The sequence below is a fragment of the Frieseomelitta varia genome, unplaced genomic scaffold, assembly GCF_011392965.1.
Source record: "Frieseomelitta varia isolate USP_RPSP 00005682 unplaced genomic scaffold, Fvar_1.2 scaffold_562, whole genome shotgun sequence".
NCBI classification, from domain to species: Eukaryota; Metazoa; Arthropoda; class Insecta; order Hymenoptera; family Apidae; genus Frieseomelitta; species Frieseomelitta varia.
Genome location: NW_025110326.1, coordinates 301,110 through 325,428, shown reverse-complemented (window position 1 = coordinate 325,428; position 24,319 = coordinate 301,110). Strand labels below are relative to the sequence as shown.

Genomic DNA, 24,319 nt, shown 5'->3' with positions numbered 1-24,319 from the left:
GAATTTTATTTTTATTAAGAAATAACTGATAATAACATTTTTAAATATAAAAAAATTTCAAACAGATAAACTAGAAAATTAAACCGGGGAAAAGTATGATTGTCGCGCCAATGAAATTCCTTTCGCCTAACTCACAACCGACGTTTCATTTTTATTAAGAAATAATTAATAATAACATTTTTAAATATTAAAATTTTGAAACTCGAATTTTATTTTTATTAAAAAATAACTGATAATAACATTTTTAAATATAAAAAAGTTTGAAACAGATAAACTAGAAAATTAAAACGGGGAAAAGTATGATTGTCGCGCCAATAAAATTCCTTTCGCCTAATTCACAACCGACGTTTCATTTTTATTAAGAAATAATTAATAATAACGTTTTTAAATATTAAAATTTTGAAACTCGAATTTTATTTTTATTAAGAAATAACTGATAATAACATTTTTAAATATAAAAAAATTTCAAACAGATAAACTAGAAAATTAAACCGGGGAAAAGTATGATTGTCGCGCCAATAAAATTCCTTTCGCCTAACTCACAACCGACGTCACCAATTAGACACCAATGTTACATTGTACGATAATGAACTTCACTGATCACCATCAAACGACGTAACTCGAGATGAAGCGAAGGAAGAAAACATTATCGTCAATGCCAAAGATTTTCACTCTCCTCGCTTCTGGAGGATAACTGGTGGCAGTCAACAGGAAAGCGGAGGCGGAAGAAGAAAGACGACAAAAGGACAACGAAGGACTCGTTAAAACGGTAAAATGACAGTGTCGACATCCTAGGACGAAGGACGTCATCCTATCGGGTTCCATTGTCCGTCAACGAGCAGTTGAAACAACAGAGAGACCACGAGCAACGGTATTACGCACACGCGGATGCGCGCGAGATCTCGCTGATCGTTCCACTCAGGATGGCTCTCGAAAGCAGTAATCTGTCCAAGGATGACGCGTTCCTCTTCCTCTTAGCCACAGCCTTGCCAAGTCTATCGATGATGCATGGATCGCGCTCGATTATTTGTTGCTTGGCCAGAGTGAACAGGAAGATGACAGGTATCGACAGATGGTGGACCACAACGATAGCCACAGGAAGCGGATCTCTAGGCTCGTAGAATACGCCAGCAGGATATCGAGGCCAGAGGATATCCTTCGTGGGGAATATTATCGGGTTCTTTGGAAAATTCGCTCGAGGTTGAGTATCGATCGAGTGGAACGTTCGGTTCCGTTGATTGCAAAAAATTAACGTACAGCAATATGTGTGACTCGTTTGAAGGCGAAGAGATTGTCAATTAACCACCTACTTCAGTAGCTAATTGAATGAGACTTTGGTCGTTGACAGTGATTAATGAGCTGCCGATCTTCGTTATTTATGGGAGATTTGAAGACTAAAATTGTATGGAGTGCACAAAATGTATAGAAAATAGAATAATGTCTATCATGCCAACTATAAAGTTATAAGAAAATATATTCGAAACTAGGAAAAACTAACAATTGACTAGTTGACTAATTGACTAATTTTTATAAATAAGTCATTGCTATTTTGTTGACGCGTTGTATACTAGAAATTATTTAACAGGGTTAATTTTGAGAATCGCTTTGACTGAACCGAATTGAAGTTGTGAATTTTTATTATATTTGAATCAGTAAGAGCATGAGGTCAACAGTGTATCGCACAAAAGGATGGACAGCCAAAAAATTTAAAGATAAAAAGAAAACTGCAACGAAGACAAGTCTCAAAAAATGACGAAAATATTAAACAAAAAGATTTTCTTAAATAAGAAAAGACAGTTTTAAAATATAGTTTGAAATGACATGGAAATAATCAGCTATCTAAAAATATCACTAACAATAAGAAACTTAACTCGAAGCGAAGACCAAGTTGAATATTCAGTATTAAATATTCAGTATGTGACAAGAAAGGAAAAATCCGTGACAGAGTCTCGTTCAGTGTCCACTTTACGACGACTTGGTCCCATCCAGTTTCTCCATTCGAGAAGACTAGACACCATAGTAATAACTAGTACCTTAAAAATTTCAAAAAACTGGTCTCTGGATTACTGGACTTTTTTCGAAGAATTCGCCAACAATCAAATGAGCAAGTATCGTTACGTTTCTTTCTACTTTTACTAAAATTTTGATAACTGTAAAAATTTTTTATACTTTGCGTATTCGGACAAATTCTACGTTATGTTTGAACTTTCATTTTAGAGACACTTGCAATAGTGTTCTTTGTCGAGTTTCACGTGGCTTATTAAGCCATGGTTCGCATGGAACCCTGTTTCCTTCGTTGCCATACGCAGAACGCGACTCGATCATGGATAAATTTAGAACTACAGAAATCAAATTCCTGTTTTTTTTTTTTTTTAAGTTAAACACAAGATAAGACTCGACGAAGCAAATGACGTGGAAATTTTTAATCGTACCAAATTCAATTCATCCGATTTAATTTGGATTCTATATTATATTATTACATTATCATTATCATCATATTAAATTATTATTATTAAGAAAACTATGGAAAGTAGATCAGTTTGATCTCTCAGAGGCTGAAGTACGACGTCGATCGATTTTTCCTTATTTTATAATTCATTTATCACTGCCCGATACTAAATAATGGCATGCAGAGTATTGTCGCGAAAATCGGCCAATGAATTATTATTTACCAAAGTAGTTAGCAAATAAACCGAAAACAAATTTTCAGAAACTGCTCTATCTATCGGAGACTAGAAAAACGTCAAACTTCGTCTGGTGCAGATTTCACAAAATGAAAAAAATTCCTCACGAGGAAGTTGATCAATTTAGCCCGACAGGGGCTAAAACCGTAAAATCGGCCGATTGTCACCGAATTTTTTCCTGACTCCGCGTGCACACGCGCGATTATATCCGAGTTGGCTCGTTATTATCTAACCAACTTGGTTGTGAAATTGAATTATAGAGAATTCCTGCGTCACGAGATTCCTGCGAACCGCTTCTGGATTTCTTTTCTTACGCGGTTTACTTTCTCCGTCGAGGAGACGAGGAAAGAATTCCACTCAGCGTTATCTCTTTCTAGCTTCGTGCTTTTTTGATAATTTTCACGTCTTTCGAAAGAGAGAGTGTCCCTCGGAAACCGATCAACCATCGCTGTTTTTTTCATCAAAAAGATCATCTCGAGGCAATCGAGCCAGCGTTCGAGAACCATCCAGTCCACCAGTTTTCCCGTTTCTTCCCCTCGATCATTTCGTTCGCAGCTTTCTTCGACCGTGTTGTGCAAACATTCGATCAGCTTCCGTAAAAGAAAGAGCTAATTTGGAATCTGACGTTGTTCCATTACCTTTCTGCAGTACGTTTAACGCGAGTATGATCCAACATTACTTCCTACTAAAATAAACGAGTAATTTTTTTTTAACATTGTTTCAACATTTCGACTTAAATTTAATTTAAAATTAATAAACTTAGTTTTTCCTCGTATTTTGATGTTTTATTTAAAAAAAAAGAGGAAAAGAGACGGGAAGAAACTTTTGGCCCACCCTGTGCAATTCTGCCTGTGAAAATAAATCGAAAGTAGAATACAAGTTTCCGAGGGAATCGAATTTCTAACTTAAACACGTTTAAATTGCCTCGAAGAGTTATGGAAATTTATACACATTTATACATTCGCGCGTGTGTACCCGAAATGTACAAATACGGAAATTTCAAGGTGTCTGCTGTCACTTACTAGGTGAGTAAAGTGTCCATTTCTATTTTAGAAATTATACTATCGTCGCCCAGTCGAGATTTCGATATCTTTTTTCAGGTCGAAATTTCTGAAGTCTCGTTAAAAGTCAACCGAACATTCCTAAGTTTCGAATTCTATGCAAACGAAATAGGCAGACGCCTCGTAACTGGCGAACAGCTACTTGAAAATCAAAATTCGTTGCGAGCAGTCGATGTTCGAGGCCGACACACGCGAAACACGTAAATAGGTTTCTGGCTTACAGGGGATTTTTTTTTTTTTTCTTTACGCAAACTAGTTCTGTGACAGGGGTCCGTAAAACCGAGTCAAATCACAACCGATTATTGAGGTTGCGACACATAAAGAGAATTACGAAATTTATGCTGCGCTAGTCATGTTCCGTGTCACAACATTCTGCCCGTCGTCGTAAATTATTAATCATCCATGAACAAATGGAAGCTCGACGTTATACCTACGTATATCTGATCGAAATTTCCTGTCACGCAGAGAGGAAACAAGGATTCAATTGTTGACTCGAAGGAATCAACGTTTGGAAAGAAAGACTATTGGAGGAGTGAAGCAACATAAAGTGAAATGAAAAACAGAATGAAATGAAATTTTTGCAAGAGAAAAAAGATGACAAGAGTGTATTCGTAACGAAATTTATAACCAAAAAATAACGGAAAAAATACCTTCACTTCGCGATGCATCGTGTAATTAAATTTGCATCTTTCGATCCACAAATAGAATAAATAACAACGCAACAACAATTGGAATAAAGGACAAAGCAGAAACTGACTGTCTTCCAAGTTCGAAAACGCAAAAAAAAAATTAAAAGAGTCAATTCACGGGCAACCCGCTGCAAAATTTTGCCGTGGCAAGAGAGGCTCATTTTTCCAGCGTGCTGTCCTTAATTTTCGTCAGACACCGTGAACTTGAATTCCTGTGTCCCAGACAAGAAGCGTTCCACTCTCATGTCACCTCGTTCAGAGACGAGGAAACGGCGAGCTTTGCCGAGTGATGTCACGTAACGACCCGTTAGCAGAGCCTTTTGTTTAACACGGTTGCATAAGATTATACAAAAATCTGGGTCACTGATCAGGCGAAAACCAATCTGGATCGAGCGTGCGGCACACGGCCCTGTTATTACCGCCCGATGCCTTTGTTTAGCTAGGAAATATGCAACACACGTCATCGACAGTCCGTTAGCATCGACCGCCTCTCCATTTGTCCTCGAGACAAGAATTTCATATCGTAACGCCATTTCGTCGTGCGACTGCTTTGATGCTCTTCACGGAAGAGAAATTCGTAGATCGACGAAAGTAACGATTAAAAAAAGTTGAAAGATAATGAAAGAAAAATTTTCTCCAATTCAGAAATAATAATTAAAAAAAAATTGTTTAAATAACCGACGAAACTAACGAAAACTAACGGTGTTTCCGATGATGAGATATCGAATAGATTTCATTCTGACTTGAAATACCAAGTAGGTCGTCAAACCGAAACACATGAGTGGGAGAAGTAATAGAGGAAAGGAGAAAGAGGAAGCGGCCAGAAACGTGTTTTTCTTGGGCCAAGCCTACGGATGAGTTCACGTTCGTGAAATTAGGACCTGGTCCGGGGACTCGATACGAGGGAATGCAAACTTTCATCGCCCGCAGCGTTCAGACGCTGGGAGAGTGATATCCACGTGTCCACTTTCGTGTCCTCTCGTGGCACATTTTTTTTTCTTCCATGCACTCGAGACATTAACTCAGCTAGCAAAAGCACAATGCCTGCTCAATGCACTATAAAATCTCGCGGTGAAGAGAAACGAGGCGTCGACCTTAAGAAGAACGAAGTCCTCTTGCAAAATTTTCTCTACGTTCTACGGATGGATGAACTTGCCGAATGAATCTGAACAAAGGATAAAAATAGAAATAAAAATTAAAAAAAAAAAAACAGAAGAACAGAGAAATTCACTTTCGATGCAACTCGACTCGTAACAATCGGGCAAAAAAACCATCGTCGAGGTTATCACGGCTGAGAAACCAGCAAGAATGACGTGCCACACACGTCGAGAACTTTTTGTCCAAAAATTGCAATATTTCCTCAGTTTTAAGTATATTTAAGTATAACCCAAGCAAAATAAATAATAAATTTATTACTTCCCAATAATTTCTGTCCAGCGATATCATACCGACGTGATTAAAAAGAAAGCGACGAATTGTTCTATACGATTTGGTCACTCGTTATGGTCCGCAGTCAATTGCCAGCGCAAGTGGTTAACGTCATCGGCGCAAAGGACGTCGATTCGCGATGGCCGTGACACGACGCGTCCCTTTCGAATTCCCGTCCTTGGTCAAGTCTGAAATCTGTCTTACTGTTATTCCGACCTGGCTATGTATATATTCAACCCGCTCGCATTTTAATTCTCTCTCTCGTCGTGCTCCGAAGGATGGCCTTCCAATGCACTTGCTGTCCTTTCATTCCACGTTTCTAACAGAAGACTCGAACCGATCGATCTCGATTTTTCTACGACAAACGCGTTAAAACGCTAGGAGACTTGAATTAACAAATCTCGACGTTTCTACGATGAAAATGTTCAATTCTATTGAAATTAAGTCGAGAGCTCACGCGTCGTAGCGATCATTCAGAGAAAACAGGACTACGTATGTAGGTTTCATTTCGATCAACTCAACTCTCTTGACTTCCAATCAATCGAAATTTCAAATGAAATTTTTGTCTTGTGATATTATATTGTACGATTTTACTTTGAATATACAATAAAATATTCTTATTCTGGTTAATACACTGGAGCTAAGCTCTTGTTTAATTGCATTATCACAGGATATTATTATTATACATCTTGTTGCTCGATGGTATATTTTTGTCGATCGTGTCCTCTTACGTAGGCAATTCAGAGCTGTGACGCAAATGCCACGAAAATGTCGCTCCACTGACTCTTGGCCAATCGAACTTTGCGTGCAACGTTGACAAAGAATTTGACATTTCGTTTCCTCGAATGGTGAAGTAAAAATCGTACGAAAAGCCCGAGATAACAAGCAATGAACTTGCAGGAACAAGCTGAACTTTTAATCTCGTGATTCTACGATCGATTCGTTCTAGAAACGGATATCGTGAACTTTTTGCGGAAGGGAGCTAAAACCTTTGAAATTTCAACGCGGATTTCGTAAGAACCCCGACAAAAGAACACCCAACAACCTCGACAAGTTATCAAGAAAATCTCCTAAAGCTAGTAGTCTCCAAAGAAGATCGTGTTTACTAACTCGCTGAAAGAAATACTAATGTTTCAAATTTTGGAGCCTTTGCTCGCTCATGCGTACTTCGAGAGTTGGCAGGCTGGGCGCAATTAGAGCGTCAACCTTGCCGGTATCATTCGCCTCTCACGGGATCGAAGACGTTTGCTGACTTGTAAGGAATTTTGTTGCTGGATGAGAGAGGTACCATCCACTTGCACGCATTTTAGTAATAATTTAAAATTAATAATATATATTAATAATATAAAATATTATAAAATATATTAATAATATAAAATTAATAATAATTAATAATATTATTAATAGTTTAAAATAGTGAAAATGAATTTTTTAAAAAATAGATAAATAAAATTTATTTTGTACCTTTTGTATCGGGGTTAATTAACTTATTTTAATCATTTTAATTATCTCGAAAGTAAATGATCTAAATATATATATATATTTGTAAAGTAAAAAAAATAAATATATATTTAGAAATTAAATGTTTGTCGTATTTATTAATATCTAGTTTTTTTTTTTTTAATAAATTTAATTAATATTAACCGGATGCTCCCGCACCCACGGGGAGAAGCTGAAAAGGGACGGACAGAAACGCAGAGGTAACGTAACGTTCAAGTTTTGCGTAAGCAGAACATATTTGCCGAGACAAATGAAATGCTCCTCGAAAAAGGACACAATTCCCTTAGATGGCCGGACAATTGTGCAAAATGGACAGAAGAGGCATTTCTCGTTCGCTTTTTCCCCCTTTCGAACGGAGAAAGTTCTCGTGCCAAACCGAGCGGACAAAGGCGAGGGAAAAGCGTTTAAATACTGTTGCAACGGTGAGCCTCCCGTTTCTGATTGTCCCTCTCTTTCTCTCGATGCAAATGACTTTTTTTCTTTCGGTTCGTTTCGCTTCTCTTTTTCATCGTGTCCATCCTTTTCGCGAGGGGACTGGATTGATTCGGTGAAGTTAACGATAGGCTTTGTCTGTTTGAGAATCGGTCTCCTATACCGTGGCAGAGATTCTTTTGATGCTTTAGAGACTACAAGAACCGAGAACTGATGAGAGATGTTTGAACACTCGATATTCGAGAACTTTTGAATTGAACTATGAATTTTGTAAAATACGCAGGATAAGAATGTAATTCGATTGCATTCAATACTTTCTTCGATATAAAAGACATAGTTTAACGTTAACATTGCATACGCTTCGAAAAGTGTGTTATAAAATTTATCTACTTGTTATTGCATTCGAAATCGTAAATGAAATATACATACGTCACCAAAAGTATTAATAATACTTTGCAATAACATACGGTATCATCTTGCCTTAATCAGCTTCAATAAAAAGAAAACAAAAGAAAAGAAATCGTAAACCAATCAATCGACCAAACGCATTGACAAATTTGCTTTCTCTAAAGATTTCTACGACATCTCCTACATAATTAATTGCACCTTATTCTCAAAGAAGGACACGTTTTCTACATCCATCGCGAGTAAAATGTTTCCTCGGTTGGTTAACTTTCCAGAGGATTTTCCAATGATCGAAATCGACCGAACGATCGGAAAAGGTAGGCTAAAACTCACTTTTCTTACCGCCGGCGACCGAGATTTCCACTCACAATAGTGTAGTATACTTCATCAATCAAGAGCTTTCCCCCTGATTCATTCCGACTGAAGAACACCAGGCTTTCCCATGATCGATAAAAAACAAGGCGTTCGACGATTTTAATTAACCCTGAATATCGTTTCCGCCGACAATTGGATTTCTCACAGTCTCTCGCATCTAACAATTTTTTTTTTTTTTATTTTTTTAGACTTTAGAAATCGTGCGTATGATAGAAGTATTTTTAAAAATTTAAAAATGGTGCTTTAGCTCGAACAAAATACGCGTGGCCAAGTGCGTATTGTGTATATCGATACGCTGAAACAAATGAGCGAAACGACTCGGCGCAAACCACGGACCACAAAGTGTTAATCAATTTGTATCGAGCCTTAACTCCTCTTGCACGCACATCGAGAACTTTTTTATCCCAAAATTGCGATATTTTCTCAGTTTTAAGTATATTTAAGTATAACTCAGGCAAAACAAATAGTAAATTTGTTACTTCTCAATAATTTCTATCCATCTATCAGTGATATCATACTGACGAGTTCAAAAAGAAAGCGGCGAATTATTGTATACGGTCTGGTCACTCGTTATGGTCCGCAATCAGTTGCCAACGCAATAGGCCTCAACACACACACACACACATGGTATCGCGTAACTCACACGATAGAATCGAAGAGCAGATGATTCTACGTGCAAAAGTCTTAAAAAATAAAATTAAAGTCGGAAATTTATCAATTGTCAATTGAGTATACATTTGTGTATATGCAATAAAAACTAATGTGTATATGAAATTATCCATCCGTAATTTGCCCCGATCAAAATATTCTGATCAATGAGAAGTACCAATGTGCCATGTATGAAAGACAAAAGACGAAAGTCCTAGTCCTAGCCCTCGCTTTTGACGAATATTAATCATGAAACATCCCGCTTCGTGATACGAACGAGCATAACCTATCAACGCAAGTCAAAATTCTTCAGTGAAATCAAAGTCGTTGGAACGGTTGCACCACGAGCAGAATCGCGATAGAAAATGAGGTTCACGCGCGGAACAGGAGGCGGTTGGTTGCATTATTCGTGGCATTTTTATCGGTGCCGGTTGGCCTTGCGGACGTTACCTCCGTGTTCCATTCACTGCTGCAAAACAGGAGAGATCGTCGAGCTCGAGACGAAGATCTCTGCTAACGAGCCACGATTCCCGCTGGCTCGTTCGTCTTCGCGGTGAAAGAGTCGTCCGTCCGCGGCTCCTCCGTCCTCTAATATACGATCCTGTCGGGACTCGCGCGTGTAAAAGGATCCCGCGTGTCAAAGCAGGAACTTTAGCCGCGCCAACCGCCATCTTATCGCCGGCACAGTTTCTCTTCCATTACGCGCCTATTTTTTCTATTCTCCGCAGAGATAGACTATTTCCTATTCACGCAAGTTGAGGTACATTTCATCTTTGTAATTCCAAACTCGTCAAATTTATAAATTCATAATTATTTTCGTCGTGGTCGATTGTGCAAACGATTTCGCATTTGGACAATTTTGAATCGAGATTCTCGAATTTTGGGAAAAATCGCGGCGATCACGGAGATTACTAGACAAAGTGATATTATAAATATGAATTTTTATCTGCTTTAGCAAGTGATCCTCTGCAAGTCTGCAAGCTGTTCTAAAGTGACGAAGAAGTTTTAACAAATCTTCGAGGATCAACATCGAACGCTCGTTTTCGATATTGAAGATTTATTGTTGGAAAGAACCGAAGTCACTGGCGAGGTCGATCTATTTATGTATCTATTTTGATCTTCCAAGTCTGAAACGACAATTTTACGCGACTTTGAAACAAGTCACGCAACCGATTCTTGAAATCACAAATTTTACGTTTCATAAATTTCCCATTTTCACAGACACACTTTGAGAAGGTCTTTTAAAGAAGAGTTACATTAATTTCAATCGTCTGACTGAACAGATTATATCTTTTAACATAAAATGTACAGTATATCCTGCAAGTCGTCGATCTTAACCCTTTGATCTGTAACATCGAGTTACACTCGTGGTGTAGAAATTACGGTTTCGATTCGAAAGAAAAAGCAAACTCGTAGTCCTGTGGAATTTTCAATTTGTGCTGAAGATTAATGAATGCATAACGACGTTGCAATAAATAATGCTTCTCGCTGAAGACTGAGAAGAAAATCACGAGGCAAGGGATTAATCAACCTCAAACAATTTCCAAATATCATCTCTGTCTATTACTCATACACAGTGGTTACAAAAAAATATCTGCACACCATTAGATCTATTGTATACGCTAAATATATTTTGATGTAAAAAAAAAAAAAAATTTGAATTTCAATGGAATATAGAACCCGAAATAAACTGGAAAATAAGAACATGTATCGATGCTACTTGTAGCTCCGCTGTGCGTAAAATCTACGACAGAATACATCACGCGTAAAATATATCGATAACTCTCGATTGAAACTCGCTGCACACGAACTCTGCAGAAGAGTTTCATTCCCTTGTTGGTTTCACCGCGGGCGAGATACGAACGGAAGATATGTACGTAGCCGAGACGGAAGGACTAATTCGCACCAGCTCGTTTCCAAGACATTCAATTAGGCTTGTGTTAGCGGCGAGCAACACGGTTCCTGCAGTTTGTTTCTCTGATTTTACCAGCTGGTTCGTTTTACTCGAGGTGAACGTCGAGTCATCGTTCGCTATTCCGCACGGCGATTAATCGAGGAATTACGCGAGCCGGCTCGTGCTGGCAACTGATTACATGCATATTTAATAAACGAGCGGGCAAAGTAGCCTGTTCCCTCGTCGGTACTCTCTTCTCTTTTAGAGAAGGGACTTTTTCCTCGGGGAAAACCGTTCGTGAGATTCGTGAGCGTCCCGTTAAGAAACCAGTTAAATTTTTGGAAACCCGTTACGCTCGAACTGTTTACATCAACATCTGTACAACGAGAGAGAGAGAACGTGTCGATAACATGTGGTTGATCCGCGGCTAATGGTAATTCCGAGACGTGAAAGTTGTACGATTGGTATACAGAGGAATTTGAGAAATTTTTCGAGGAATTCTCTCTCGTGTCGTTGCTGTTTATAATTTTTAATCTTTCGTTGCTTACAAAACGTGCAACACTCAGAAGCCAATCTCTGAAACTATCACAATTTCTGTTTTTTTTATTTTTATTTTCTTTTCGCTAAGAGTCATTAGTACCGTAGCATCAACGAAGTTAAATATCACACAGTGAAGAATTTGACTAAATTTGACTAGTCTTTCGCTTATAAAAAAATTATAAAAATTCAGTTACTTCCTTTTTCCTCGTTTCCACATTACTCTCTCTTAATTTCCGTTTTAAATCAGAAAAAAAGTACTTCTCTGCATTTTAAATTCGTAGACCTGCACTTTAATTACACAATTAAGCGCGTTTCTGCAGGTTCGTTCCGATCAACATCCGATAAGAATCTTTAACGACGTTATCCGACAATCTACACGCCGGGCTCGTAGACATACTGATCGATGACGAATGGTAGCGTGCCGCGGACGGGACGCGCGTCGTGCACGATCGTCGAGCCTGTATATCCGATCAAGGAATCGAACAAGCGGATACCGGAGTAGAACGCGCGCCACCGTGCACCATAAGCCGCCTCGAACCGTTATACCACACGTTCGTAACACACAAACTATCGGCATTATTTTCTAATGGTTCTCTCTGGTGCAGTTCGCAGGTCCTAATTTCTCTCGAGTAGTTTTTAATACTCGAGGCCTCGCCAAGATCGGTTTCGTTCTGTTTTCACAATTGAGTGGAACAATTATTCATCGGGCACCATTCGTCGATAGCTGATCCCGCGTGTCTTTGATACGACAGGGACTAATTAATGCAACTGGCACGCTTGTCTGTTTCTTCGATCGAGTGGGAACATTTTCGAAGGTTCTTTCTGCTTCGTTTCACGTGCGCGGAAATCGAAGTGCGTAACTTCGAAGTGACTTTTGAAGACAGAACAAAGAAATATATTGTGAATGTTTGTATCACGCGAAACTGACTTCTACCGTACGTAAAATTCTTTAATAATTAATAGGACCAATATTTTGTTTCCCACTGATTTTTATATATATTATTTCTATTTAATTTTCTAAATATAAATTTCTATTTAATATAAATTTAATTATAAATTTCTATTTAATATAATTGTAACTTTTCTTTCAAAAGGGGTTACAAGTTGAATGAAGCCAAATTAAGTGAAATTCTTTTTTAACATAATTTAAAAATCGAAAGCTATTAATTAAAGGTTCGTTTCGTCGATTAAACATCATCAGTAGCCTACCTCGCGTGTATATTATATTATCACGATTTAAATTTACAATTTTTTTCAAATGAATACTTCAAAGAATTCTCGCAATATCTCAAAATATTCCCACTTCGTAATTATAATGTTTGGCGAGAGAATTTCTGATCGTTTGAAAAGATACTTAACTCACTCTACGTTCGAAAGAAATTCATTTCGACTTTTACACTTTGTCACGCGACAACGCGAAACGAACAAACATTTTGTCCAACTATCGTTACTTTGCCGTGTTCCTACTTATTTTCCCGGATCATTTGGGTCACAAGAATTTGCGCGACGTATTGTTACGTCGCGTACACCGTTACGCGGTTTGCAACACCTCCGAGTCACAGTATTATCTCTTTAATGTATTCCTCGGCTGCTAACGTTAATTCCATTGAACTTATGCAACGTGTGTTCCTCAAAATTACTAATTTCATTCGCTAATTTCTATAGCCGAATCCGCCTGTTGTCGCTGTACCAATCTCTATCAAACACTCACGAATATATTTAACGACTTTTGCGCAAAATTTTCCACATTTCCGAATACTTTGTTATTTTTAAACGTGTTCTGGTTGTTTCCATTTCAAATATGCTCGTAGTTTCCCCTATGTATAAATATTTTATATTCATTCGTCTCCGTGCAAATAAATCGATCGATAAACTGCAGACTTTTGTGTAAATTCATGTTTTTGAACATGTGGTTGAAAGAAAATTGTTCAGAACGAAATATTATACTTTACGCACTTTCTCATGCCGCGTTTCAAAATTTCTCTAAAATTTTATTGAATTCATCAAAATGCGCGACAAGTTGCCGTTTTCATCGCAAAGCAACCGACTTCAAGTTTATCGAAGGAAACCGTATCAATTTATATTACATTCATTACATTTCCAATGAGGAAATTCAATGACAATCAACATTCAATTTAGTATCAAGATTAGCAAAAAATATTCGAATGAATATTTCGTATATTAGAATATATAGATATTAAAATTATTAGAACCAAATAATTGAGTTGACCCAACGTACGAACCGTTGTTAAATAATTTCCCCCATTTTCCTCAACAACCAACATCTCAGTTGCACAATTCACGCAAAGCGGCTGTTAATTCCCGGTTTTCGTCTTAATCGCTGGAAAAACAGTTGCACGCGATACACGAACAATCGCTCGTCGGTGAGAGCAACAGGCAGAGTCATGTAAAAGTGGATGTCCTGTTAATGGGGAAACAACAACCGCGTTATCTCAGCTAACACGCGGAAGAGCAGCTGTCGCACGACCGGCCTAACTTCCTATACGTCTCGTTTAAACGCCGATCACGAAACCAAAATCGCGGCAAAGTCCTTCCTATACCGTAACGCGTAATTGCACAACACGTTCCGCGACAAGTATTTTCTCCCTTCTCGAGGCGACGAATTAGAAAGTGTTTAACGCGTTTGCAGCCGCGTTTGCGCGTGGCTCGCACGATGCAAATGTCGCCGTTTGCACAAGCAAGTCGAAACTCCCGGGAAAAACCCCCGTCAAAAACAACAAGAGTCGCGGCTACCACACGTTTCTCGCCTTGTGAAACTTAGGCGAAACTTGGACAATCGCGCGGCTCTTTTCCTTCTTTCAAACGAAATTAGAATGTACGGTGAAAACGGTGGTACCTCCAAAGGTACCTCCAATGAATATCGAGAACAACGTGTATAATATTCGCACTTGAATCAAAATTTTTAAAAAAAGTAGAGATTTAAATTTGCAATTCCACACCGAATGTGAGATTAGATCTCTACTGCAATTATAAATCTCTAAATCTTCGCTCGCGCGCGGTACAAAATATTTCGCTAAACTGAAATTTTTAACTCTGTCGCTCAACAGATTCTATCACTTGTATCACTTTGTCCCCCGAGTTCCTGGTTTTTCGAAGACACGCCACGATGCTTCGAAAAAATTCTCCAAAATTTAGAGAAGACGACGAAACGAAAACGAAAAAACTCACCCTCAGATCGCGTTTCCACGACGGCGAGGAGTAACACCGCAGCCGCCAGCAGCATCGGCAGCAGTTTCGTGAACCAAAGCCTCCACATGTCTTTGCCCATCTGTTTCTTTCCCGCGGTGGCACGGATCTCCGCTGCACGAAAATTACCAATGGAAGACGAACACTTTCATGTAAATCGGTTCGTACACGAGGAACGTTAGCCCGTTACATCGGCACCAAGATCGTCGACGATTCGCGTTCCCCGCACTTCGAATTTCCCCCGTGTATCGAGCCACCCTCGACCCTCGAGTCGAACAAAATCGAAGGACACGCCAAAGAGGACCAGCCAAAGTGAAACAAGGAAAAGAAAACGAAAAAGAAAAGAAGAAACGACGAATCAACCGACAAACTAAATTTCTTATCCTTTCTTTCAATTGGACGTAAACTAGAAGAAAATGTATTGACTGAATCGTTTCTTCTTTCGGTCCACAGTCTATCCACGAGAAGACACGACGACGAAAAATTTGTCCACCTGGTCACCAGACAGAGAGAAAGAGAGAGAGAGAGAGAGAGAGAGCGGTTAACGAGAGCTCCGGTACTCGACGAGCGGAGCAACCGACCGATTGACCTTTCTCCGGGTGCGTAACTTTGTCTGTGTCCCGGTGAGGACTGAAGGGGAAGCAAGGCCCGCCGCCGGCTGTTGGGAACCGGAGAAAGGTGTATCGAGAGAGAGGCCAGAGGCGAGCCGGTAAGGCCCCTTCTTCTATCGCTTCTGTTCCCCTACTCTCTCGATCGCGATTACACCGTGTTCCTCTCTCCTCCACCGCAGCGCCATGATTATTTTGAATAAAATATTTGGAAAATGATTGCCTGAGTAATATCGAAATGAAATGAAATGATTTGTATCCGAGACTTTTCGAGAATTTCGTTTGGAAGAACGATGTCCGTCACTGCGGGAGTTTTGTGAAAGAAGAATTGATAGAGAGATAACGAGAAATTATAGAAAATGAACGTAACAACGTCTTCCTAGTTTGAAATGATCGGAATAATTGCAACCCTTTGGAATATTTGCAATTTAAAATAATTATTCCGGACATTTGTGATCTATTAAGGAATCGAATTAAATTCCGAGCAATATTGAGAATAAATGTCGATAAAACAATCTGTATTTAGGGTAAATCATGAAATCGCGGAATAATTCGCGAGCGACGATCAAGAATCTTACATTTATTAATATATGAAAGGATCAGAAGTCTATTGTGTGGTGATGGAAATCGGCTATCAATTAAAACTATCAGAACAGTTTAGTTATTAATTTTGATAATATATATTTTAAACGGCAAAATTACTTTAATAATATTTCCTGTAAAATTCCCTTAATAATATTACTTTTCTGTTGAGTGAAGATTTTGTCAAAAAAGGATATTTCATTGTAATTAATTAGTTTTAATAAAGAATAGTAAATATTTAAATTGAGATTTGATAAATTGTAATGCTTATGTTCAGACATGAACAATTTTAAATCGCGATGCAAATGGATTAATATAAAATAACGACAAGACTGCAGGTTTTTATGCATGTTTTTATGGAAAATTTGATGAAATAACCAAAGTTGGATACTCGTCATAATATTCAGTAGACGAGGCGAATTTCTACTTTGTAAAAATATAAAATCACAGTCTAGTAACGACATGCGTAAAACACGACATTTAACACTCTCTCGCTTTGAAAGCAAACCGACCAAAAAAAAAAAAAAAAAAAAACAAATTGCTTTTCGAAAGTACTTTCCCTGAAACTACTGCAACTTTTATTTCGACTAAAACTCTCTCAGCTGTGTCATGGGTCGGTCAAGTTCTTTCCTATTTTCATTGTCTTCCTTGTCGCCTGTCCCAATTGTCTCTGCCCTCTTTCCTTTTTGCTCGATTATTATTGTTATTTTAATTGCACGCGCGTATTTACGTTCCTCGCGTCAACTTTATGGCGGACTATACCGCGGCCTTGCGCACTATCTCTTCGAGGTATCCTTGTCGTGGAAAGACGACGGTAGAAGGAGATGTTTGGAGACGCAGAAAGAGTAGGGGATTTCTGGGAGAACCGAGGGAGTTCTCGATTCGGTGGAGGTGTAATTAGTGGACATTGAAAATGGGAATAGTGGGATTGCAGGTATATAATTGAAGAAGTGTGCGTTTGGTACACAAATTGACACGCGGAGAAATGTAGAAATGGCGGAAACTATTGGCTCGTGACACAAATTCGTCCCGTCTTTGTATTTATCGTGGATACCTGTGTATTTATCTCTAAAGATTTTTATAAGTATATTTATCTAAATGTACCTCAGATATTGTAAAATACGAATCGTGTATATTACTGCATCTATACATCGCAAGTCTATATTTTATATAATTTTCTATTTCTAGTCCATTTGCGATCTGATATTTCCGTGGATCGAAGGAAGACAGAAATAATACGAAAATCACAAAATAACTGGAAATAGTCTAATTTGAAAATTAGAGACACTTGGAAATAAATTAAAAATTGGAGAAACATAAAAACAATGTAACTTTAAAAGAATGAGCGAACATTGAAACTGACACTCGACCAACATTTAGAAATATACAGGAATTGATAAAAATATAGAAAAAAAAAATTAAGCACACAGGACTTAAAGGCAGGTCGTCTACTAAAAATTCTCCACTAGCCTTCAATTTTTAACGAAGCTTAAGAGACTGAAAATCGAAAAATATACTTCCAAGAAAAATACTGTTTACGATTGAAAGCAAAGCGCGACAGAAAATATTCCAAAAGAAAGTTGTTCGATTAATTCCAGCGGCAAGCGAGGTTCGTTCGTTTTTGCCTCTTTCCAGTACCAGCACTTTCGAGCTGTATTACAAGACCACCCGTTACGTGATAATTCTAGCTGGTGTACCAGCGACTCGAGACAGCTGTTACATTCGTTTTAATTTACTCGTCAAACCTCTGCTTTCCTAAGTGACAAAACCAATTCTCGATCATTTTCCGCCGCGATAAACCGCAAGATCGCCAGCCGAATTATCAGGAAGATGATTGACAACTAGTTTGAATGGCACGCTCGTTTTACGTCGATAATAACGCCAGAAAACTATTCTAAAAATCCAACAATGTGCTGATTATCTGTGAACATCTCATCTAAAATCTGACGGATTGAAGATCAAATCAATTTGCCTCAACGTAACATAATGTACAGTATTCGATGGGAATTACTTTCAAAAATAACGGAGAGAAAAGTTTAAAAGAGAAAAGTAATTTATGCAAAAACGAGGATCTGTCTGCGAGCTGTCCCTTTCTTCAAGTTTCAAGTGTCAAATTTTTGTCAAGTTTCACCGCGACGTTTCCATCTGAATAGGTAAATAAAAATTCACCGAGAGAATTCAACAACGAGAAAGTGAATTTTTATTTTAAATGAAAGATTCTAACGTGTATTTGTTACATTTTATCGGGAAAATAGAAAAATTATTTCGTACGCTGCAGCAGATTCTTTTACTCCTATACATAGAGATTTTCAAATTTTATTGAATATATGAAATACTCTACTCTCAAAGATGCAATTTATTACAGGAGGAATTTGCTTGCGTACTGAAACGACATGTTGATCGATTACTGTTCCATGTTCTATAAATTCAATAAACCAGCATATATGATTATCAACTAAAGAATTCTAGTTATCTCATCGTCCGATTCAATGTAATTTCCCTCTGAATCCCGATGTGTTAATGAAGAATTTCAACTTTAAGAAAAGGAACTTCAACGTCATGAAATCGTTCAATTTGTATTCTCTCCTCCCCCCTCCAATCTTAAAATATTAATAAAGAATCTTGATTTTAAGAAAAAAACTTCAACGTCGTAAAAGACGTCAACATGAATAAAAAGAGAACTCGGTCGATAAAATCTCTCTCAGTTTTCGATGGATCCTACTTTCCGTCAGCATCCCACCCACGAAGCACCGAAACCATCCTATCACATCCGAATATCGCGGCGAAACCACTTTCGAAACGTCCTGTACACGTGTGCGAGATCCAGCCTCCAGAACGCTGTTAAAGCCAACCTTGCCTCGTATTTCCCGATAAGGTGGTCCACCTGTTGACCGCGTCGAACTGAATGAACCGGTGCGCGATTCTTGAAAGAAGCTGTACGTATGTATGTATGTACGTTCGACTCGAGGTGGGAGGTTCGCATTATAGGTGGCGACCCGAGGGACCTACATTCACCAACGAACGCTTCTCTCTCTCTCTCTCTCTCTCTCTCTCTCTCTCTCTCTCTCTCTCTCTCCTTCGTCTCGGTGTCCGGGCTCGTCTCCACCGAGATATTCGTGTCGATGTCGGTTCACTTCGCTTGCCCGCCGATTCTCGAATTCCGTCGCCGAGATTCCACTGGAGAAATTACTCCCTTCCTTCGTGCTTCTTTCTCTTTTCCGCGTCCTTTTCTTTTTTCTTTTTCTTTCTTATTTTTCTTTCTCCTTCTCCGTCTGTTCGATCGTTTCTTTGCATCTCGCGGAGGAGCCGGTCACGCTCACGGACCGCGAAATTGAACGACGATGCCAAACCGGAGAAAATGAGCACTGGGAGAGAGAGCCTGACGTATATCGTAAAGGCGTATCACGCCTTCCAAATGTTGCGATATGTAATTTACTTTCGACAGCGTATTTCCTAGCTCATATTTATCGTAACACGCGTTCTTCTCATCGAATTCGTAGGTTAATTGATGTTCGCTTTATTATTGAAGCCTTTGATATTTTGTCGCCTCCCGTAACTATGAAAAGATGATATATATAACCGAAAAATGTAAACCGTGACAATTGAAGATCACGAAAACTCGGTCAGCGAGAAACTTGCACTAATTGTTGAAAATTTTCTATGTTTAAGTTAAGGTGTTTCACGTTTATTGTTCCATAGAACATTTAGAATATTTTACTACGCAACAAAACTATTTGGGATCGCAATATTTCGACCCCAATCGACGAACCATTGCATCACGAATATTCTTAGCAAATCTTAACCGCACGCTCGTCTGCGTAAACAAATGCAGCTTTTCACCTGCAACACCTTGAATTTCACACCCTGTGTACGCATCGTTTCGTCGTTCTTCCGCATAGCTCGAAAAGTGGAGACAAAGTTAAAAAAGTAGCTGGACAACGAACTTTCTAATTCTGATTCGAAGGCATCGGTTCCATCTAACAAGCGTAAAAAAAAGGCCAATGTGGTACGATCGACGATATCTACAACTACCTGTCGAAGAAAAATCCACTTTATATTCTTACGATCTGAACTGAAGAAATGGAATTTAGACAGAAACTTGTCTCATCTACTAAACGTTGAATCTTTCCATGAGCAAAGTGTGATTTTTCTAACAGTTTATTATTATCCACGGTTCTATTTCAAGAACAGGTAAAAAATGATAATAGTGGAAAATGATCAATTGCCAACAACTTTTTGTAAATAATATTCCACTTTAGAGTTTTACTTTTATGCATAACATGTACTTTGTAGATCCTGTATGTTTCCTTGGCGGTGCGATCGATCAACTAAATTTAATAAATTTAATAAATTTCGACAAATTTTCCAAAAAGGCACGAACATCTACGATTCAGTGATCGCGATAGGACTGCAGCTAACGAAGAACGTGTAAACATCAATTTCAAAACACTTGGAAGTATTCTGAATATCGTTTTCAAATATAAAGAATCGGGATTCGATTAAGAACCTTGAATTATGGATCTCAAATTTTGATAGGTCTTCAGTCGTGAAATATCGTTTCGCAATCGTTTCGTATTTATACTTCGATACGAGACAAGCTAATCATTCTTGGATATTGTACTTCCATTTGAGACTAATGGCAAGGCAAATGAGTTTCTAGAAATGTCGACGTAATTGGCAAACCGAAGATTCTTCCTGGCGTCTCGCAGACTCTTAACTTTCTGTTAACGAATTCTCGACTTTCTGTTCGAACGAAAGTTGGTGGTGACTGGAAATTCCGATCAACAGACTGTGTGAATTTTTGTACGAATTCAGGTCGTTGTGAATATGATTTAAGAAATAGAGAGAGTCGTTCCACCCCCTCTCCCTCTGAATTTCGTAACAAATACTCTGGTTTCGGATATTCTGGAAAGTCTGTAAAATTTGTGAAAATTTTCAGTCGCCTATTTGAAGAACCATATTGTCCAAATACGGTCAATTTACTTGAAAAGTTTTATCGGAGCAGAACTCCTATGGTCAGTGACCTAATCCCTTCCTGAAATTCTACCAACCAGTTCGATTGATCGGATCGGCGCTAGTTTACCTAAAAGACCTCGATTTTCGCTTAATTTGCAACGAGCCATGGACAGAACTCGCTGTACTCGTGAAACGAAATCGGTTCGACGCGCAGTAATTGAGAACGGTGGACACAGTGAAAGTTAATTAACTTACGGACGAATTTGGAATGTGAATCTTGGCAATTAAACGTTAGAATATACCGAAAACAGCAGCGGCTTGTTGACTACAAATTCGAATATTTATCATTCTACAGAAACGATCGTTGTTTTCTTCCTTCGTGGCTTTTATAGATTACAAATAGAGAAATCTCGACTACAGATAATCCGTCGTAAAAACTCAACCTGATAATATAATTATTAATTTGGTATAAAATTAAAATTGAATGTAACTATGAAGTCTGATAACTACTAATAACGTAAATTAAATACACGTAGAACCGTGGTACTTGAGATCAACTATGAAAGTGAATGAACAACTGAGTAGTAAATTCTAATATTATATCGAAACTCGAGCAACAATTATGCAAAGTATATCCTTTTAAAATCAATAATTAGTCAATTTTAACTAACCGCACCTAAAAAACCTAATCGCGATCGCAGCCAATCAGCTCATACTATTTGCTATACAATTCATAATTTATTATATAATGACTCGTTGTGGCCATGATCGTACTATGATTCATCGTCTATGCAATACTTAAAATTTCGATAAAAAAAAAAATGGAGTTCCATCAATACAATTAGAAATTGTATACTAAATGATGATATGATTGCCCAGGTCTCACCACGTGGAGGTTGCTGCGATTGGAGACCCACCCTATCCACGGCCCGTCCACCCTCCTTTTACGAATAAAAATTTACTCATTTAAGACATTCGTTTACAAGCAAATCCTCCTTTTGATATACCACTTGCACAAACGTTCAACTTCTTGATCGTTATACAGGGACATCAAAAGGAATTTCAGGAAAAACCGACGCGAAAAGCTAAGCTGAAAATAAAAATTCAATTTGATATCAAACTGATCGTATAACTCCATGCGAGACGCTATTTTGTGTCATCATATATCAATATTTTACAATTTCACTGACACAAAAAATGTAAAATAATTGATATAGTTGAAATAAAAAAATTGAAAAAGTGAAATGTGTCCCACAAAGAATTACACTATATTATCTACTTAATACTGCTCTACTCTACACCAAGCTTTCTACATTACTCTTAGTGCTTAAATACTAGTCTTAATTACACATGCATTAATTGTAAAATAGTACACATGCATTATAAATACAAACATATAAGTATTTATCTACTTTTATGCCAAGATTCTAATTAAGGCCTCCCAGCCCCTAAATTCAATTTGAAGCCTAAAAACCTATTACAAATCTCAGTTCACTTATACATTTAACTTCATAGTCAACATGAAGAAGTTGATCTATCTATCTATCAACAATTTAAAGACTATCATGGATCCTTTGAAATAATATCTCTATTCTTTCAAATTCATTTCATCGAAACTTTAAACTTTTTTTAGAGGCCATCTATGATTTCTTCACAAGTCACAAAAGTTTCTTTTTATATAAGAACATCTATTTGAAATCTATTGAACAATTTCTTTAAAAAGCTGTCAGAAATCTAAAGAATGTATAAATTCTTTCTGTTTTTATAAAAAACCAAAGATCTTTTTATGTATCCTATTTATCTAAAGATCTAAATATCATTTAAATACAAGGGAAAGGAATAGGATATTGTACAGGATATGTGTCTTCTCCTGGTAATCCTACACCTCCTGAAACAAACTCAAATTTTAGTAAAAAATTTAGTAAAAATCTTTCTAAGAAACGAGACTAAAATATCATTATTTTTTTTCATTTAGACATTGTCTTCAATATATAAAATTGCTATTTCCCAAAATCCTGTAAGAGACTTGTTTATTAGATTAATACCTTAAAAAATATTTATATTAGAAAGAACACGAAAGAAAATGAAATTTTCAAAATATTATGTTAACTTGATTTGAATACTGAGATGAAAATATACATGAAATTATTTAATAAATTCATTTAAAAATATTAAGATATTAAGTATTAAATAAAAAATATAAAAAATTTTAAAAACAGATACAAACAATATCAAATTTTAAAAACCGATACAAATTTATCATTTAGCAGTATTTTCAGTAATAAACGCTCTGATAAGTAAGGGATGCTGAAAAATGCAACACTAATGACAAAAATCCCAGTGCAACCATATTGATGGTTGCTGACGAACGATTGATGATCCAGGTGCAGGAACATATTTCCACAATTTTAGTGGAAGAGTATGGGCACTTTATGAACGCAACACTACTTTAAAAACGCGATTGTTCAATGCGACACTAATTACAAAAATAACGAGAAATTTTTAGCTCTTAAAAAAAAGAATTCAATAAAAAGTTACGATTTCCGCGTACAAAAATAAAAATTAATCATGCAAACTCAACTTGAAACAAGAAAAAACACAACAAATTCAAATATAACTTTTTAAGAAATAAAAGTGATTAGCAATGAAATATTTTAAGAACAACTAAGCAAAATTCTATGATTTATAACGTTAAAATAAACACCCGAAGTCTATTCTTTCGCAACGCTAATTTTAACTATTCTAATTATTTCATGACTCTATTTCGACCGATATTGATCATTCGCAACACTAATGAAAAAAACCGCGATTCGCCCAACCTAGGGCCGACAAATACATCGGCCAAAAAAAAGAAAAAAAAATACTACAAATACTAAGCGAGCATAGTGACAAAGTAGTAACAAGAATGACTTTCCATGCTCTAGATAGATTTCCCATCAAGAGGATGATAAGCCATTTGTTGCAGCCCTCTTCTATGGCAGTTTGCCGGGCCTCTTCTTTCTTCGGGCGCAATGCCCGCTGAAATTTACATCTAAGCTCGAGTCTTTCTAATCGCAAACCAAAAAATAACTTATAAAGATGAAATAAAAAGACAAATCGCGGCGGCTAATTGAATCACACATGGACGACCAACGATCGTTGGTGATCGTTGTCCGTTCGCACGTGCGTGCTCGAGCAATACCTACATAAACGTTCGTTTCGGGACCTACTCGCGACCTATCCGCGACCGCGACCGCGATACTAAATTCGAAAAATCGAAGAGTAAACCCAGAAACAAGTGGCATGCTCCATTTGTACCAGTTTTACTGTC

The 24,319-nt window shown here is 37.5% G+C and overlaps 1 protein-coding gene across 4 annotated transcripts in view; it reads right to left on the bottom strand.

The window, feature by feature from the left end:
* The window catches only part of LOC122533941, a 93,337-nt gene extending 77,812 nt beyond the window's left edge, over positions 1-15,525 (bottom strand). For 2 of the 4 annotated variants that reach the window (XM_043664123.1, XM_043664124.1), the window contains exon 1: positions 14,846-15,525. In XM_043664123.1, coding sequence (XP_043520058.1) covers positions 14,846-14,945 — 100 coding nt within the window. In that variant the 5' untranslated portion in view covers positions 14,946-15,525. The remainder of the gene's footprint in view (positions 1-14,845) is intronic. The other 2 variants (XM_043664121.1, XM_043664122.1) reach the window with 1 other exon arrangement.
* Between the last annotated feature and the right edge of the window lie 8,794 nt (positions 15,526-24,319).